The sequence below is a fragment of the Stomoxys calcitrans genome, chromosome 1 (assembly GCF_963082655.1).
Source record: "Stomoxys calcitrans chromosome 1, idStoCalc2.1, whole genome shotgun sequence".
Classification (NCBI taxonomy): Eukaryota; Metazoa; Arthropoda; class Insecta; order Diptera; family Muscidae; genus Stomoxys; species Stomoxys calcitrans.
Window position 1 is genome coordinate 259,659,792 of NC_081552.1, and position 20,168 is coordinate 259,679,959.

At 39.4% G+C, this 20,168-nt stretch overlaps 1 protein-coding gene across 4 annotated transcripts in view; it reads right to left on the bottom strand.

Annotated features, from left to right (window-relative positions):
• LOC106091077 (agrin) overlaps positions 1 to 20,168 on the bottom strand; it is a 43,011-nt gene that overhangs the window by 3,237 nt on the left and 19,606 nt on the right. For all 4 annotated transcript variants that reach the window (XM_059370911.1, XM_059370914.1, XM_059370913.1 and 1 more), the window contains exon 3: positions 161 to 573. In XM_059370911.1, the coding sequence (XP_059226894.1) occupies positions 161 to 573 (413 nt within the window). The remainder of the gene's footprint in view (positions 1 to 160; positions 574 to 20,168) is intronic.

The window sequence follows — 20,168 nt, forward strand, 5'->3', positions numbered from 1 at the left end:
TTCTGGGAAGATAGGAGGATAGCTTTGAGGCAATTCACAAGAAATCCCACCGAACATGGATCGAGGAAATATTTTCTGTACAACAGCAGATGGCAGCTTTTGGGGGCTCAATAAAAGAATTTTCCATTTGCTGTGATATTTTGGTATCATTCCAACTTACCTTTATGGCACTATTTCTGGAGCATGTCTTCTTTTTCATATCACATAGATTGGCATAAATCAAACCATCCGAGCCACATACAGCATCAACTCCCACTGTCAAACTTGGTGGACAAGATCTGGGGCAGCTGCTAACACTTGCCCGATTTTGACGTGGTATCAATGGGCTTAGTGCCGATTCCAACAGCCCGCCATATGATGAGTCATCATTTTGAATTTCCGTCAGAAGGGGGCCATCTGTTATGCTTGAGCCAACTGAGGCTTCTGCAGCAATAAGCGACACATTTGCTGCAGCGGTTGTTGGTGTTGTCAGCTTATCTTGTTGCTGCTGCTCCGATTGTAGCTCAATGCGACTATAGCGTATGATGGGAGCTTGAGCAGGTAATTTAATAAACTTTATTGGAGAATCGGTTACTGGAATCATATAAAGAAAAAATAAACAAAAACACAAGGTTCTAATTAGAATTTTAATATACATACGCAAAATCTGATTTCAAAGGCATGCAAATATTTCCACAAACATAAAGAAACAATGGACAGACCACTATCATTTAAAAGAGTGATCTACGATTGAAATCTAGTTAAGCTCAATGACTAGAAACCTCATTTCAATATCATAATGTGAAGGGCATGGCGCTGTGACACACCTTCACATGAAGACCGTGAGCAGATAACACAGCAGAAAATTTTGTCTAGTGTTCTCCAAAACACTTGAACCGAGGCGCTTTATATGTCACTTGGCACGATTTTTATAATGGACAAAAATTGCAAATTTTGCCCATGAACAGGGGCCACTAAGGAACTGGGGCAAACTTTTCACATATCAATGAGTGCAGTCCGAATCAAGTTTAAGCTCAATGATAAGGGGCCTTCTTTTTATAGCCGAGTACGAACGGCATGCCGCAGTGCGAGACCTCTTTGGAGAGAAGTTTGACATGGCATAGTATCTCACAAATGTTGCCAGCATTAGGAGGGGAAAACCACAGAGTACAATTTTTTTCTGATGGTCTCGCCAGGATTCGAACCCAGGCGTTCAGTGTCATAGGCGGATATGCTAACCTCTGCGCTACGGTGGCCTCCAGGGTTTATAGCCGGTATGACAGAACACAAATAGGTTGTTGTTGTTGTAGCAGTGTGTTGTACACTGAGGCGGCAGCCCTTGCTGATGAAAGACTCCATTGGGTCAATCCGGTACGTACAACCGGCTGCCATGGGATTCGTTGTTGTAACACAAATAGGTGGGAGGATGCCTCAAGAAACCAATCATTGCCAAATCCCTTCTTTTTATACCCTTCACCATAGGGTGGGGGTATACTAATTTCGTCATTCTGTTTGTAATACCTCGAAATATGCATCTAAGACCTTAGAAAGTATGTCCGTCCGTCTGTCTGTCGAAAGGACGCTTACTTTCGAAGGAGTAAAGCTAGGCGCTTGAAATTTTGCACAAATACTTTTTATTAGTGTAGGTCAGATGGGATTGTAAATGGTCCATATCGGTCCATGTTTCGATATAGCTGCCATATAAACCGATCTTGGGTTTTGACTTCTAAAGCCTCTAGAGGGCGCAATTATCGTCCGATTTGGCTGAAACTTTGCACGTGGTATTTTGGTATCACTTCCAATAACTGTGCTAAGTATGGTCGAAATTGCTGTACAATCTGGTATAACTGCCATATAAACCGATCTTGGATCTTGACTTTTATAGCCACTAGAGGGCGCAATTCTTACCCCATTTGGCTGAAATTTTGCGCAAGGTGTTTTATTGTGACTTCCAACAACTGTTTAAATATGGCGCAAATCGGCATATATCCTGATATAGCTGCCATATAAACCGATCAGGGATCTTGACTGCTTAAGCCTCTAGAGGGCGCAATTATCGTTCGATTTGCCTGAAACTTTGCACGTGATGTTTTGGTATCACTTCCAATAACTGTGCTAAGTATTATCGAAATAGGTGTACAATCTGATATAGCTGCCATATAAACCGATATTGGGTCTTGGCTTTTTGAGCCACTAGAGGGAGCAATTCTTAATCGATTTGGTTGAAATTTTGCGCAAGGTGTTTTATTGTGACTTCCAACAACTGTGCTAAGTATGCCGCAAATCGGCATATATCCTGATATAGCTGCCATATACACCGACTTCTTAAGCCTCTAGAGGGCCCATTTCTCATCCGACTTGGCAGAAATTTGTTCCACGTCTTCTCCCATGACCTTCAATATACGTGTTCAATATGCTCTGAATCGTTCTTTTTTGCTTCTTGAGCCCCTACAAGGCGCAATTCTTGTCCGAATGGAGTGGAATTACACAATGACTTCATTTATGGTCCGAATCGGACCATAACTTGATATAGCTCCAATGTATAACAGTTCTTATTCATTATTCATTGTTTGCCTCAAAAGAGATACCGCGCAAAGAACTCGACAAATGCGATCCATGGCAGAAGGTATATAAGATTCAGCCCGGCCGAACTTAGCATGCTCTTACTTGTTAAGTTTATCAACACACATGCACATTATGCACATTAGGTTGGGTTAATTTTTGTAATCGATAAAGCGGTTATCAAAATCGGAATCGACAACGTATTCTAAGAAAATTTACCCAAGAAACCATGTGTCTAAAATTAAATGCGACCCCACACTGATTACAAAAAAGGACAGACGGACAAACGTTAAGGAAAGAAGACATGGACAGACGTACATAGCCAAGGATCCTTTATTGCTCTTTCGTCTGGGCATTGAAGATAAATTTGCTATGGACGGAATTTTGTCGTTAAAAACCGGAGGGAACATTTTCTTAGTCTCGATTTAGATTTTTATAAGGTTTTAGGTGGTTTTTAGGTCCACACAAATTAACCCACACTTAGCATAAGTATTTTTATACCCACCACCGTAGGATAGGGGGTATATTCATTTAGTCATTTCGTTTGCAGCACATCGAAATATTAATTTACGACCCTTCAAAGTATATATATTTCGGATCGTCGTAAAATTCTAAGACGATTTAACGATGTCCATGTGTCTGTCCGTCTGTTGTAATCACTCTACAAGCTTCAAAAATTGAGATATTGAGCTGAAATTTGACACATATACGTCTTTTTGATGCACGCTGGTTAAATTCTTGAACGGGGCCAAATCGGATCATATTTGGATATAGCTGCTATATAGACCGATTTTCCGACAAAGGGCCCAATGCCCATAAAAACTTTATTTTTCATCCATTTTTTTCTGAAATTTTAAACAGTCAGTGGTTTAAGGCTTCTCGAAAACTGACCCAAATATGGCTCACATCGGACTATATTTAGATATAGCTACCATATAGACCGATCTCCAGATCTCCCGATAAATGGTCTGAAGACCATAAAAGCTTTGTTTTTTACCCAATTTAGCTGAAATTTGCAACAGTGGGTTATTTTAAGCCTCCCGACATCTGACCTAAATAGGGATTAGATCGGTCTAAATTTAGATATAGCTGCCATATAGACCGATCTCCCGATAAAGGGTATGAAGCCCATAAAAACTTTATTTATTAGCTGATTTCGCTGAAATTTGAAAGAGTGGGTTATTTTAAGCCTCCCGACATCGGACCCAAATATGGTTCAGATCGGATTATATCTAGATATAGCTGCCATATAGACCGATCTCCCAATAAATGGTCTGAAGACCATAAAACCTTCATTTTTTATCCGATTTCGCTGAAATTTGAAACAGGGGATTATTTCAAGCCTCCCGACATCCGACCTAAATATGGTTCTGACCGGACTATATTTAGATATAGCTCTCATATAGACCGATCTGTCAATAAGGGGACTGAAGCCCATAAAAGCTTTATTTATTACACGATTTCGCTGAAATTTGAATCAGTGAGTTTTTCTGAGCCTCCCGATATCCCACCTTAATATGGTTCATATCAGTTTATAATTGGATATGTCTGCCAAAAATACCAATATTTTGTTCTACAAAATTAAATTGTGACATGTATTTATATTAGACCACTCAATGTCCGTGCCGAATTTGGGTGCTTAAGTTATTCAATTTTCACCGGATTGTGACGAAATGGGATTTACATATATACCCGAGGTGGTGGGTATCCAAAGTTTGGACCGGCTAAAATTAATGCCTTTTTACTTGTTTGAACTGAACATGGACATTTTCAATTACGATCGTGATTGAAATTTTTGTAATTTTCGATTAAAAAATTAATTGATTCAATAATTGTTTTAATTGAATCTGAACTTTTTTCAATTACGGTTGTTATTAAAATTTTCAGTTGAAACATTTACTGATTCAATATTTTTTTTTTTAAATTGAATCCTATGTTCGTCCGGGCCGAATCTTGGGTACCCATCACCATGGCTTTCGTTAGAAATGTACCCTTAAACTCAGTTTATATATGAATTATTTTGGTCTCAAGAAGTCATATCGGGATATCAGTACTTAGGGAGCCTATATAACCATATTGATATAAGGTACAAATTGAGACTTCTAAGGACCGGAGATCGGTTAATATTGAGCTATATCTGTTTATAGACCGATTCGGATCACACTTGGAATGGATGTTGGAAATCATAATTCAAGTCTTTCTTCCAAATTTCAGCCAAATCAGATCAAAATTGAGGCTTCTAAGGACTCAAGAAGTCAAATCCGGGAATCGGTTTATATGGGGGCTATATCTGTTTATAGACTGATTCGGCTCATACATGTGATGGATGTTGAAAGCCATAACTCAAGTCTTTGTTGCAGATTTCAGCTAAATCAGATCAAAATTGAGGCTTCTAAGGCATCAAGAAGTCAAATCCGGGAATCGGTTTATATGGAGGCTATATCTGTTTATAGACCGATTCCCATCATACTTGACATGGATGTTGGAAATCATAACTCAAGTCTTTGTTCCAAATTTCAGCTAAATCAGATCAAAATTGAGGCTTCTAAGGACTCAAGAAGTCAAATCCGGGAATCGGTTTATATGGAGGCTATATCTGTTTATAGACCGATTCCGATCATACTTGGCATGGATGTTGGAAATCATAACTCAAGTCTTTGTTCCAAATTTCAGCTAAATCAGATCAAATTTGAGGCTTCTAAGGAATCAAGAAGTCAAATCCGGGAATCGGTTTATATGGGGGCTATATCTGTTTATAGACCGATTCGGATAATACTTGACATGGATGTTGGAAATCATAACTCAAGTCTTTGTTCCAAATTTCAGCTAAATCAGATCAAAATTGAGGCTTCTAAGGACTCAAGAAGTCAAATCCGGGAATCGGTTTATATGGAGGCTATATCTGTTTATAAACCGATTCCGATCATACTTGGCATGGATGTTGGAAATCATAACTCAAGTCTTTGTTCCAAATTTCAGCTAAATCAGATCAAATTTGAGGCTTCTAAGGACTCAAGAAGTCAAATCCGGGAATCGGTTTATATGGGGGCTATATCTGTTTATAGACCGATTCGGATAATACTTGACATGGATGTTGGAAATCATAACTCAAGTCTTTGTTCCAAATTTCAGCTAAATCAGATCAAAATTGAGGCTTCTAAGGCATCAAGAAGTCAAATCCGGGAATCGGTTTATATGGAGGCTATATCTGTTTATAGACCGATTCCCATCATACTTGACATGGATGTTGGAAATCATAACTCAAGTCTTTGTTCCAAATTTCAGCTAAATCAGATCAAAATTGAGGCTTCTAAGGACTCAAGAAGTCAAATCCGGGAATCGGTTTATATGGAGGCTATATCTGTTTATAGACCGATTCCGATCATACTTGGCATGGATGTTGGAAATCATAACTCAAGTCTTTGTTCCAAATTTCAGCTAAATCAGATCAAATTTGAGGCTTCTAAGGAATCAAGAAGTCAAATCCGGGAATCGGTTTATATGGGGGCTATATCTGTTTATAGACCGATTCGGATAATACTTGACATGGATGTTGGAAATCATAACTCAAGTCTTTGTTCCAAATTTCAGCTAAATCAGATCAAAATTGAGGCTTCTAAGGACTCAAGAAGTCAAATCCGGGAATCGGTTTATATGGAGGCTATATCTGTTTATAAACCGATTCCGATCATACTTGGCATGGATGTTGGAAATCATAACTCAAGTCTTTGTTCCAAATTTCAGCTAAATCAGATCAAATTTGAGGCTTCTAAGGACTCAAGAAGTCAAATCCGGGAATCGGTTTATATGGGGGCTATATCTGTTTATAGACCGATTCCCATCATACTTGACATGTTGGAAGTCATAACTCAAATCTTTGTTCCAAATTTCAGCCAAATCGGATGAAAATTGAGGCTTCTAGGGGCTCAAGAAATCTAATCGGAGGATCGGTTAATATGGGGGCTATATCCAAATTCAAATTGAGGCTTCTAAGGGCTCAATAAATCAAATCGGGGAATCTATTTATATGGGGGCTATATCCAAATCTGAACCACTATATTCCATTTGGAATCCCCAACGACCTTCATCAATTAAAAATAACTGTGCAAATTTTCAAGAGGCTAGCTTGAAGTGTTCGACCGCTATCTTGATATCGACAGGCGGACGGACATGGCTGAAAAATTACCAAGGTTCATCTTCATATTTCTATGTAGTCATACCATTTGCCGTCCATCGCGTTTCCTTCTAGACACTCCCTCACTGTTACTCATATCCCTACACATACTTGGAAAATATAAGTGCGCCACTCATTTGATGAGATCACGTGCGGAATATAATTTCAAGCTTAGTTGCCTTTTCAAACAGAAGGTGAACATAGAGCCGGCAACATGATCAACACATACCAATTCGCACGTCTGGTGGTGGTCGTCAGTTTCGCACCATTAGAAGACGCTTTGTCCGCACAATCAGACAAAAAGAAGACATATGGATGGATGGAATGAAATTGAAATGATACTCTCACTAAAATGCCTTGGAATGATACAATTCTCTATCGCTGACAAATAATCCATGCCAACGGTTGCCTGGTTGGTTCGTCCATCATTTGACTTCGATCATAGCTCATAGCTGTTGAAATAGAAATGCACGCCAATTAAGATGACCACCACCGAAAAAGTTTGTACTACATGGGAGTAGCGTTAGACAGACTGAAGTTTCAAGTTGCAAAGACTTCAATTGAAGGGGGAAATGATTTCCTTCTTGGCTGATGATAAAACCTTGAATTAAGACGACGGGAAGTCATGGCGAGCTATTCCGGCCCATAAATAAACACTAACAGCGGCGGCCACAACACTAACAGTTATGTGGAGCGTTTTCCTGTTCCACATAACCACCTCCCGTGTCAATGTCCAATTTGATAGTTACTTTTACTATTCTGGATGTGTAGTATGTCTTCGATACGATTATGGCTGTTGGCTGTCGCTCGCCCAAGAAGACAATACGTGCTTTCGATGATAACGATAGTGATGCTGACTGACTACTTACTATCAGCCTCCTGGCGTCATTACCAATGTTGGGGTGTGTTGGCCAAGCTCGTTATTCATTTTTCTTACGGTTTTCTATGGGGGGGCCATACCAGACACCATAACTGCAAGTGATCATTTTCAATTTCTTTCCTTTGATTTGCCCACTAAACTTTCATCCATTGGAAATGGCTGTCGGCCAATGGTTGGCTGGTGGCCACCAGACGCTAGCCATGAAGATTTTCTCCCGCCATAATAAAATTCAATTAGCTTGCTCGCCGCCAGATTGGGTTGCTCCAAGCCGCACAGCCTATGGCCTCAGCTACACAGTCTAATGCTACGATCAATGTGAGACGTGCAACAGATCAATGCGTCCACCCATGGGCAAAGCATAAAATCGGATTATGATCATCATAAATCCTCGACTGGTAGTTAAATCTGAGCATAAACTATGTTGTGACCGTTGCAAATTGTTGCGTTAACACTTGGCAAAGGAGCCCCAGCCAAGGGGAATGTGTACGTCGAGTATTTTATGTTGGAGTTGAACTCGTTTGTCCATGACTGGAATATGGAATGTCTGAAATTCCCATATAGCAAAATAAATGTCCATAGCTGTGATGGTTGGGTGAAAACATAAATGGGCATAAATTAACACTAACTTTAGAGTGCATAGCCCATATGTATGTGCAAATATTTGCATGAACATTTGCGGGCAAAAAAAAAAGGTCTGGCCTTTTGTCACGCGACTAAAATGCGTTGTCTTGCCCACAATGGCGAGCGAGTTCCTGGCTATATATCAATCGTCGACAAAGTGAATTATGACCCCAACTAAGTTCTATGACATTTTAAGATATGTAGGCGGAATAACATAATCCGCATAGTGTGCAATCTAAATTGCATCTATGATGCAGTGGTCATAGTGTACTACTATTTCTTTGGCCTCAACGAATTTTGAGTGGAGATCTTAGGTTTCATTTATTCTCTCGAATATCATATTGCTAACAGTCAAAAGGTCCGTATCTCAAGTTGGTTTAAGCTGCTATTACACGATTGGACATGTCATATGTAATTTCAATAAGTAAAAAGGCGTTAAGTTCGACCGGGCCGAACTTTGGATACCCACCACCTCGGGTATATATGTAAACCACCTTTCTTCATAATCCGGTGAAAAATGCTTAATTCATGCCCACATAGCAGCTTTATCGAAATATGTTCCGATTTGGGCCAAATTCGACACGGATATTGACTGGTCTAATAAGTACAAGTCACATTGATCAATTTTGTAGAGCAAAATATTGGTCTCTTTGGTAGCCATATCCAAATATAGACCGATCTGAACCATATATGCCACGGATGTCGAAAAGCCTAACATAAATCACAGTGTCAAATTTGAGCGATATCAGATTATAAAAGTGCCTTTTATGGCGCTAAAACCTTAAATCGAGAGATCGGTCTATATGGCACCTAGATCCTAATCTTGACCGATCTGGACCAAGTTACAGAAAGTTGTTGAAGAGCCTAACGCAACTCACTGTCCCAAGTTTTGGCAAAATCGGACAATAAATACGCCTTTTATGGGGTCAAGACTTTAAATCGAGAGATCGGTCTATATGGCAGCTATATCCAAATCTAAACCGAATTGGGGCAAATTGAAGAGGGCTGTCGAAGGGCCTAACAAAACTCACTGTCCAAAATTTCGGCGAAATCGGACAATAAATGCGCCTTTTATGGGCCCAAGACCTTAAATCGAAAGTTCGGTCTATATGGCAGCTATATCTAAATCTGGATTGATCTGGGCCAAATTACAGAAAGTTGTTGAAGAGCCAAACGCAACTCACTGTCCCAAATTTCGGCAAAATCGGACAATAAATGCGCCTTTTATGGGGTCAAGACTTTAAATCGAGAGATCGGTCTATATGGCAGCCACATCCAAATCTGGACCGATCTGAGCCGAATTGAAAAAAGATGTCGAAGGGCCTAACAAACGAACTGTCCAAAATTTCAGCGACTTCGGACACTACATGCGCCTTTTATGGGCCCAAAACCTTAAATCGAGAGATCGGTCTATATGACAGCTAGATCCAAATCTGAACCGATCTGAGCCAAATTGAAAAAAGATGTCGAAGGGCCTAACAAACGAACTGTCCAAAATTTCGGCGAAATCGGACAATAAAATCGCCTTTTTTTTGGCCCAAGACCTTAAATCGAGAGATCGGTCTATATGACAGCTATATCTAAATCTGAACCGATCTGAGCCAAATTAAAGAAAGATGTCGAAGGACCTAACACAACGAACTTTCCTAAATTTCAGCAAAATCGAATAATAAATGCGCCTTGTATGGGCCCAAAACCTTAAATCGAGAGATCGGTCTATATGGCAGCCACATCCAAATCTGGACCGATCTGAGTCAAATTGAAGAAAGATGTCGAAGGGCCTAACACAACGAACTGTCCAAAATTTCGGCGAAATCGGACAATAAATGCGTCTTTTTTTGGCCCAAGACCTTAAATCGAGAGATCGGTCTATATGACAGCTATATCCAAATCTGGACCGATCTGAGCCAAATTAAAGAAAGATGTCGAAGGGCCTAACAACTCACTGTCCCAAATTTCAGCAAAATCGGATAATAAATGTGGCTTTTATTGGCCTAAGACCTTAAATCGAGAGATCGGTCTATATGGCAGCTATATACAAATCTGGACCGATCTAGGCCAAATTGAAGAAGGATGTCGAAGGGCCTAACACAACGCACTGTCCAAAATTTCAGCAAAATCGGATAATAAAGTTGGCTTTTATGGGCCTAAGACCCTAAATCGGTGGATCGGTCAATATGAGGGCTATATCAAGATATAGTCCGATATAGCCCATCTTCGAACCTAACCTGTTTATGGACAAAACAAGAATCTGTGCAAAAAAGAATAATGCAGATGGCAATACTAGGGTTCCGTCAATCCAAGACTTTGCCGATGGCAGCAGTGCCTAGCACTCGACTTCAATGTTCATCTCAGGTATCCGATCGGAAACCTCTTTCCTTCCTTCCAAGTTACCTATCTTTGCCTCGATTATACCGCGATGGTATGAGCTGCTCCCATCCTCAATCCATTCTCCCATCGCCTAAAGTCTCATAGCCGCAGTGGCTGCCTCACACTTAATCTGTATATCAATGGGTCGGATATCTAGAATAGTCTCCAGTGCCCTAGTGGGCGTGGTCCTCATTGCTCCGCCTATGTCAAGACAACATGTTCTCTGAATCTGTTGTATGGTCCTTATGTTGCACTTTTTCTCCATAGCTCCACCAAACTACTGAGGCGTAAGTAAGTATTGGTCTAATCACGCTCCTGTAGAGCCAGTGGACTATCCTAGGATTCAGGCCCCACTTCGAGCCTACGCTCCGTTTACATAGTGCCCAACTTCTGTGGCCCTTCTCAGTACGCTCCTGGATGTGACACTTCCAATTCAGTTTCCTGTCCAACATCACACCTAAGTATTTGACCATGTCAGATATCGAAATCGTCTTTTTGAGGAAACGTGGTGCGTTAAATTGGTCCTCCTTCGTCTTCCTCGTCAACAGGCATATTGAGACAACATTGAGACCAGTCATATGGCATATTCAAGACCCTTTCGGCCCTTCTGCATAGCTCGTTCGGATCCTTATCCCTTAGAAGTATTATAACATCATCTGCGTAGTAGACGGGTTCAAATCCCTCCTCAGTCAGCATCCGTAATAGGTCATTCATGGTGGTCACTCATAGGATTGGCGATAAAATGCCCCGCTGTGGCGTGCCTTGTGCCGGAGGCCCCGTAGCGCAGAGGTTAAGCATATCCGCCTATGACGCTGAACGCCTGGGTTCGAATCCTGGCGAGACCATCAGAAAAAATTATGAGCGGTGGTTTTCCCCTTCCATGTAAAACTTCTCTCCAAAGAGGTGTCACACTGCGGCACGCCGTTCGGACTCGGCTATAAAAAGGAGGCCCCTTATCATTGAGCTTAAACTTGAATCGGACTGCGCTTTGCATTTTTGCGCGCCTTGTGGCACTTTCTGCCATCGGACACACAATTTATCCACCTGTTCCTTAGCATATGGTTTATCCAGTCTCTAAGGACCGGGTCCACCCGGTACTGTTGTAAGGATTGGATCAGTGTTTCGGTCCGCACATTGTTAAAAGCCCCCTCGATGTCAATGCATACCGCCAGGGTGTACGTTTTGGCATCGAAGGATTCTCTATTTTATGCAAAACCTCGTGCAGGCCAGTCTCCAACGACCTTCCCTTGACATAGGTATGCTGTTTGTATTTGAGCAGTTCGCTTGATGTCCTACCCTTTTATCATGGTGTCCACAATACGTTCCATGGTTTTGAGTAGAAGGGACGTAAGGCTTATGGGTCTGTAGGCCTTTGGTGTCGCATAACTTACCTTGCCGGGCTTAGGTATAAATACCACCCTTGCCTCCTGCAAGGCTTTCGGAGTATATGCAAGTCCTAGACACGCTGTGAAAATATTGGCCAGATGAGGCGCCAGATAGTCTGCCACTTTCTGTAGTAATGTCGGAAATATTCCATCAGGTCTGGGTGACTTAAATGGTTTGCAGCTTCTCAAGGATTCCTCCACCATGAATTCAGTAATTATAAACCTTCGATCAACGTCATTTTTCCAAGAGTCCGGTGTCTCGGGATAATGACGTTGATCGAAGGTCTTACATTACAACTGGATTTTTATACCCTACACCACCACTGTGGTACAGGGTATTATAAGTTTATGCATTTGGAGGCCACCGCAGCGAAGAGGTTAGCATGTCCGCCTATGACACTGAACGGCTGGGTTCGAATCCTGGCGAGACCATCAGAAAAAATGTTCAGCGATGGTTTTCCCCTCCTAATGCTGGCAACATTTGTGAGGTACTATGCCATGTAAAACTTCTCTCCAAAGAGGTGTCGCACTCGGCTCCCGGAGGCCCCTTATCAATGAGCTTAAACTGAAATCGGGCTGCAGTGAGAAGTTTGCCGCTGTTCCTTAGTGGAATGTTCATGGGCAAAATTTACATTTGCATTTGTTTGAAACGTTAAGAAGGAGTAGAGATAGACCCATTGATAAGTATACCGATCGACTCAGAATCACTTTTTGATTCGATTTAGCCATGTACGCTAGGAAGGGGAAGAACTAGACCCATTGATAAGTATACCGATCGACTCAGAATCACTTTCTGATTCAATTTAGCAATGTCCGTCTGTGAGTCCATGTATTCTTGTAATCAAAGTGCAGGTCGTATTTGTTGTCCAATTATCTCGAAATTTTGCACATATCACATTTTTGGCTCAAGGACGAACACTATGAATTTTGGTAAAAATCGGTTCAGATTTAGATATAGCTCCAATATATATATCTCCCGATTTTTACTTAAATGCCCGTAGTAGCTCCATTTTTCAACCGATCTGCACAAAATTTGGCATGGACTATTTCTTTACCGATCTTAACATATTTGCAAGATTTAAACAAAATCGGTTCAGACTTAGATATAGCTCCCATATATATGTATCGCCCGATTTGCACTTAAATGGCCGTAGAAGCTCCATTTTTCAACCGATCTGCACAAAATTTGGCACGGACTGTTTCGTTACCGATCCTAACATATTTGCAAAATTTCAACAAAATCGGTTCAGATTTAGATATAGGTCCAATATATATGTATTACCCGATTTTTACTTAAATGGCTGTAGTAGCTACAATTTTCCACCGATCTGCACAAAATTTGGCACGGACTGTTTCATTACCGATTTTAACATATTTGCAAGATTTCAACAAAATCGGTTCAGATTTAGATATAGCTCCCATTTATATGTATCGCCCGATTTTTACTTAAATGGCCGTAGTAGCTACAATTTTCAACCGATCTGCACAAAATTTGGCACGGATAGTTTTGTTACTAATCCTAAAATATCTGCAATATTTCCTCAAAATCGGTTCAGATTTGGATATAGCTCCCATATTTATGTATCGCCTAATTTACACTTATATGGCCGTAGTAACAACAATTTTCAAACGATCTGTTTGAAAGTCGGTTCAGATTTAGATATAGCTCTCATATACATATATGAATTTATAATTGTAGGGTAGGTGTAGGGTATTATATAGTCGACTTCGCCCGACTTTTGCCGTTCCTTACTGGTTTTTCAATAGCTTTGGCTCTATGGAGACTGCCAAGCGCGACTGCACAAACATCATTATTTAACCCTCTGGTCCATTGCTGGTCACAGGAATGAGAGAGGAAATGAGAAGACTGATTTTTTTTGCGGGAAAAATTTCTCTAGTGTTATTATACCTTTAACAAATAATAATTTAGAATTTTCAAAAATTTAATGGAAAATACTTCTATTGTGTCCCCAGAAGAAAGTAAAATCGGTAGATGGGACTTTTAGTCTGTTATATCGGAAGGTGAAGCATTGTTAACCATATTTGTAACAGATGTACAGGAGGCTAATAAAATACACCATTCCAAATTTCATCGAAATCAGAACAAAAATGCACTGTCTGTGCCACCAAAAAGGAAGATCGGGTCCAAATGAAATCCACGCAGAAGATTGTCTTAAGAAAAATGGTCTTTATGGAAGTTATATCACAGTATAATCCCATCTTCAAACTAAATCTACCTATGGACAAAACAAATCGTTTTCCACCAAGCTTCAGCTCAAAGGTTATTTTCCATGCCATTGTAACCAAGTTACTGTGTCAGATTATGTTTGTAACCATCATACGATAATTCGCTTCTATTATCCCCTCCACATATGGTTGGCTTATGGCTTATCTGTGCACAACAATCCAAGAAGAATTAAAACTAAGGCAGAAAGCTGTGTTTGCTTGATGTTCGTTCGTAAGATGGTCACTTGGTTATGGCCATTACGAATGCCGTGTTTTTCCATATAACTTTGAAGATAGCTGGCTGGTGTGTATCATTAGAGAGCATCATGTTGCTCTCGGACACACGCGTATGTGCCAATGTATGGATGGTTGTCATCTTGGCCAGTCATTTGTTAGAGATGTGGGCCACTTAGCAGATGTTAAATGGTCGCATTTTTTCTTGCTTCTGTCATTGGAAGATTATTGAGCCACTCGTGTGTGATACAATTTAAATTGTTTTCTTGTCAGTCGGTTATATCTTCCAGTATACTTATGTTATATAAGCTATGATTATAGAAATATTATGCAATAGTTGGCAACATTTATTAACTTGTTCAACATAGCAATTGTTCTAATGGATGAGTGAGTGTGCGAAATTAAATGGGATAAGGTAATTATTTGAAATGGACATTTGTATTTGAAGATCTATAAGACTTTTTCATAAGGTTTAGAATAATGGTATGCATTCAGGCATATGACATTGTTTGGTGCTTCAGTCTAGTCCCTAATATCTTACAATTGAGTCAGATATTGATTAGTCTATATGACGGCTTTGAAAAGGTGGGTCGACTATCGGAAACTTTTGCTCTGAGTAGATTCTATTGTAAAAATGCCCCAAAGTAGCATATAAACCAGTACAAACAAGTAAAAAGGCATTAAGTTTGGCCGGCCCGAACTTTGGATACCCACCACCTCGGGTATACATGTAAATTCCATTTCGTCACAATCCGGTGAAAATTGGATAACTTAAGCACCCAAATTCGGCACGGACATTGAGTGATCTAATATATATTGGGTTGCCTAAAAAGTAATTGCGGATTTTTTAAAAGAAAGTAAATGCATTTTTAATAAAACTTAGAATGCACTTTAATCAAATATATAATTGTCATTTTGTTCCATAACCTTTTGCCATCTTCCTGGCAAATTTAGTATTCCACGCTCATAGAACTTCTGGCCTTTATCTGCAAAAAACTGAACCAAGTGCGATTTTATAGCCTCATCATTGCCGAAAGTTTTACCATTTAAGGAGTTCTGCAAAGATCGAAATAGATGGTAGTCTGATGGTGCAAGGTCAGGGCTATATGGTGGATGCATCAAAAGTTCCCAGCCAAGCTCACTCAGTTTTTGGCGAGTGACCAAAGATGTGTGCGGTCTAGCGTTGTCCTGGTGGAATATGACACCTTTACGATTGACCAATACTGGTCGCTTCTCCTTGATGGCTGTATTCAACTTGTCCAATTGTTGACAGTAAACATCTGAATTAATCGTTTGGTTCCTTGGAAGCAGCTCAAAATATACCACACCCTTCCAATCCCACCAAACAGACATCATAACTTTCTTTTGGTGGATATCCGCTTTTGAAGTGGTTTGAGCTGGTTCACCATGCTTGGACCATGATCGTTTTCGACTAATGTTGTTGTAAACAATCCATTTTTCATCTCAAGTTATGATTCGTTTTAAAAACGGATCGAATTCATTGCGTTTAAGGTGCATATCGCAAGCGTTGATTCGGTTTGTTAAATGAATTTCTTTCAATACATGTGATACCCAAATATCAAGTTTTTTCACCAGTCCAAGACTTTTTATGTGATAATGAACGGTTGATTTTGGTATATTTAACTTCTCTCCTATTTCACGCTCAGTTACATGACAATCCAATTCGATTAATGCTTTGATTTGGTCATCATCAACTTTATTTGGCCGACCTGAAAAATCCGCAATTACTTTTTGGGCAACCCAATAGATAAATCTGCCATATAGACCGATCTGCCGATAATGGGACAGAAGCCCATAAAAGCTTTTTTACCCGATTTCGCTGAAATTTGAAACACTGAGTTTTTCTGAGCCTCACGATATCCGGCTGAACTTAAGGCCTTTTTACTTGTTATGGTTATGTTATGTTATTTATTATACGTATCTCAATCTATTCACTAATACCTTTTATTTGAATAGCAGATTGCTCTGATTGGGATACATTTTCGCTCTATCTAAGATTTTTGGGTAGCTCCAAAAGTCTTGATCACCAATATGGATTCATAGTTTTAGTATAACAAGGGGGTTATACAAATTGGTCTTTATCGGTTCTCTTATCCCTGATATATGGCAATTTCGAGCGATTTACTCCAAACGAATTTCATTTGTTTCTTTCCCGACTGCCCATATGTAAATATGCATGAGCTATGTAAAATACCCATACACGCACGGGTTTATGCTAAAATACAAAATGTTTTGCAGATAATTGCAAAATAACATAATTTCTCATGAATTGACGGTTTCCATTCTCAACTGTGCTATACCATTTCATCAATCGAGCATGGAAATAATTATGTTTGCAAATCTCTGTATGTATGATGATGTTTGCTGTTTTCTTATTATTTGAAGACTGATGGACTGCGAATCTTAAGCAATTTCTATTTTTTAATCAGAATTTAATTGATATTGAAAGAGTCAGGAAAAGCGATTACTTTGCTTTCATAAGTAAACGAACTTCAATCGCTAAGGCCACCATTTAACACACACACACTCAAGAGTGGTATACTACAATTAAAAATGCCAAGTCATATGTGATCTCTAAACAAAAATAAACAAACGAAAACAGCAGTGAATTAAGATGAATTAAAAAAAAATAAACCCAAATACACTCTCACACTCCCTATCACACTGAAGCTCATATACCATAAACATGCACTTCAAACCTCTCAAACTCATTCTCAACTCACAACAAAAGTCACCGAATTTTCATCTTCAACCATTAACGTGTGCTGTTGTTGGCATTGCTGATGTCGTTGATGTTGCTGCTGCTGTCATTTTCGTCTTGCACAATTGAGAGAAAGAAAACAGAGCGAGGTGAAACGAAACGGATAATGTGGTGAACGTATGACTGAATGCATAATTAAACCGTTATTTTAGCTTTGACTTTTTAAATGTGATGCGCTATTCAAAATGTTCATTCATTGTTATGAATACTCCGCCGTAGAAACAGAGAGAGAGAGAGATAGAGAATAAGAGGCGGAAAAAACACCGAAACACATTATAAATCATTATAAACATAATCCCACATGCAAGTGGTGAGTGAGTATTTCATTTTAATGGTTCACAAATTACAATTTAATGAAAACAACAATTAAATCGTTCAGAGGTGTTTTGTTTTCACTCGCACATACAGCGGTTCAGTTGAAGAAAATAAAAAACCAACAACAACAATACCACCAAAGGGCATTTTGCCCTCGTGATTTGAAGTTGTGTTAGACATATGTTTCTACAAACATACATTCATGGCAGCATGTACATTAATGGTGCTATATGTGTGTATATATGTGTGTTCATATGCCTGCATACTGATGTTGGCTGCTGTTATGGCTATTGCCTACTTGCATGTGATAAGTACCAGCACCACCGGCGCGATAAGTGTGTGCTTGCTCATAAAATCTTAAATGAAAGTTTTTTTTTATGATATTTTGCCAAGTTTTCTAAAAGGTAAACTCTTTTCGAAGCCAAAAGCATCCGCACAATAGCAGGCACCACCAGCACTCAAAGTGAAAAGTTTGTCGAAGCTCACATTTCAATGTCATTGTGTGACATCGACATCGACATCCATAGGCCAGCGGACCAAGTCAACGCACACACATGGCAAGGTAACACAGTAGATTTCTCTCACTCTCTTGACACACTGAGGTCATCCATCCATCGTTACTTCAGCCTACGACTTTCAATTAGTATGCTGCATATAATTACACTTTCTATGAAAGTAACATGAACTTAACATAGCATCTTGAACTATAAAAAATTAAAAAAAGAAAAACAATCACGACGACAACCAAAGCACTTGCATTACAGCCATTAAGTGGAAATGCCAACACACACACATATTCATAATTATTTAGACACACATGTTGTGAGGATAATTTCACCAAATATCTATTGACTAGCCACTTACAAGACCCATGTGGTAATAATGTTTGCATGATACTCGTACTACACAAAAATGGAAAATTTTCCAAAGAAATGTGGGCCTTGCTTGTAAAGACGTTTTAGTAATGGCCTTTAAATATTGAATTTTAGGCAATTATTACTAACTAAAACACTATTTTCATATCACTTTATTCGATATTATTATCAATAGTAGAGATTTACACAAATTAAATTTTTAACAGATTTTCTGCAGACCTCAAGTAATGATGCATGCATAAAAAAGAAAACGTAATGAATTATAATTTTTTTGGATTTGAGGAATAGACCTATACTAAAACTCCAGGAGTGCACCGTAGCGCAGAGGTTAGCATGTCCGGCTATGACGCTGAACGCCTGGGTTCGAATCCTGGCGAGACCATCAGCAAAAAAAAGTCAGCGGTGGGTTTCCCCTACTAATGCTGGCAACATTTGTGAGGTACTATGCCATGTAAAACTTTTCTCCAAAGTAGTGTCGCACTGCGGCACGCCGTTCGGACTTGGCTATAAAAGGAGGCCTTTTATCAGTGAGCTTAAACTTGAATCGGTCTGCACTTATTGATATGTGAGAAGTTTGCCCCTGATTCTTAGTGAAATGTGCATGGGCAAAATTTGCAATTTTACTTACAAATGTTATATCAATAGTTCTATTTTATTTCGCAGTGCAGTGAAAATATTACGTATAGGCCAGTATAGGCTTTACGTAGAACGTCTGTGTTCAGTATTGCCGTGATATATTTTTCATAATTAAGTGTGGCCACTCGCAGAAACATCTCTATTGTAAATGACAAACTAAAATTTAAAATCATTTATTTATAAAATTACGATCGCAAATCTTAATAAATTTTATTTGACTTCGAAACCCACATGCGTTTTGCTAATTTTATTTATTAATTTAACAAATATTTGTACTTTTTCCCTCGTATGGTTTTGACATGTTGCCAACCGGTGTTACCATCTGATGTCAAACAAAAGACTTGCACTGGGTAAAATGTTTGCCTTTTATTTTTGTCCTTCTCGGTTTATGTATCCAGTACTAAAATAAAACATCACAAATACAACAGAGAGGAAGGAAGTTATATAGCACTTTGGAGCGTATGATTATTAAGGTTTTAAGGAAAATGTTAAGTATACGCATCGCTTTCCGACGATGTTGTACTACTTTTAAGGGCATGAGCCCGAATCTCTGTCTGGTTGATAGAATACGACTGGACTTGACCTAGGTTTCTAAACGTTAACCGGAAAGAGGACTTAAATCAGCCTGTTTATCAGGCGTGGGCTCCATGTCTAGATGTTTCTTTGATGGTTTCCTAGGCGTAAGCCTCTGGCCTTAGAAACTTTTAACAAAATATTAACGGCCTTATTCACAAAACTTTATGAAGCTTTAAAATAGGTTTATTTGACAGTTCTATGATGGAAATATATCAAATAAACCAATTTTAAATCTACATTAACGGTCTGGTTATGCTCTCGTAAATGTAGTGTAAATGAAGTCGGAGAACTTCAGGCATAACTCAAGGTCAGGTCGGAGAAGACGGCCATCCACGCAGTGATGAGAGAAGTTGAGACGTCTCTCCAATTGAAGAAGTTTACGATGGCGGCCTTCTCGAATATTGAGAGAGCATTTAACAACGAAGAGATGGGTCGACACGTGGGTCAGACAAAATACTGCCAAGGTTCCCTTCTGCACACTATAGTTATTAAAATATGCCAATAGATCGCCTTCTCACATCGAGCATCACAGGCACAGAGTATTTAAGCAAGA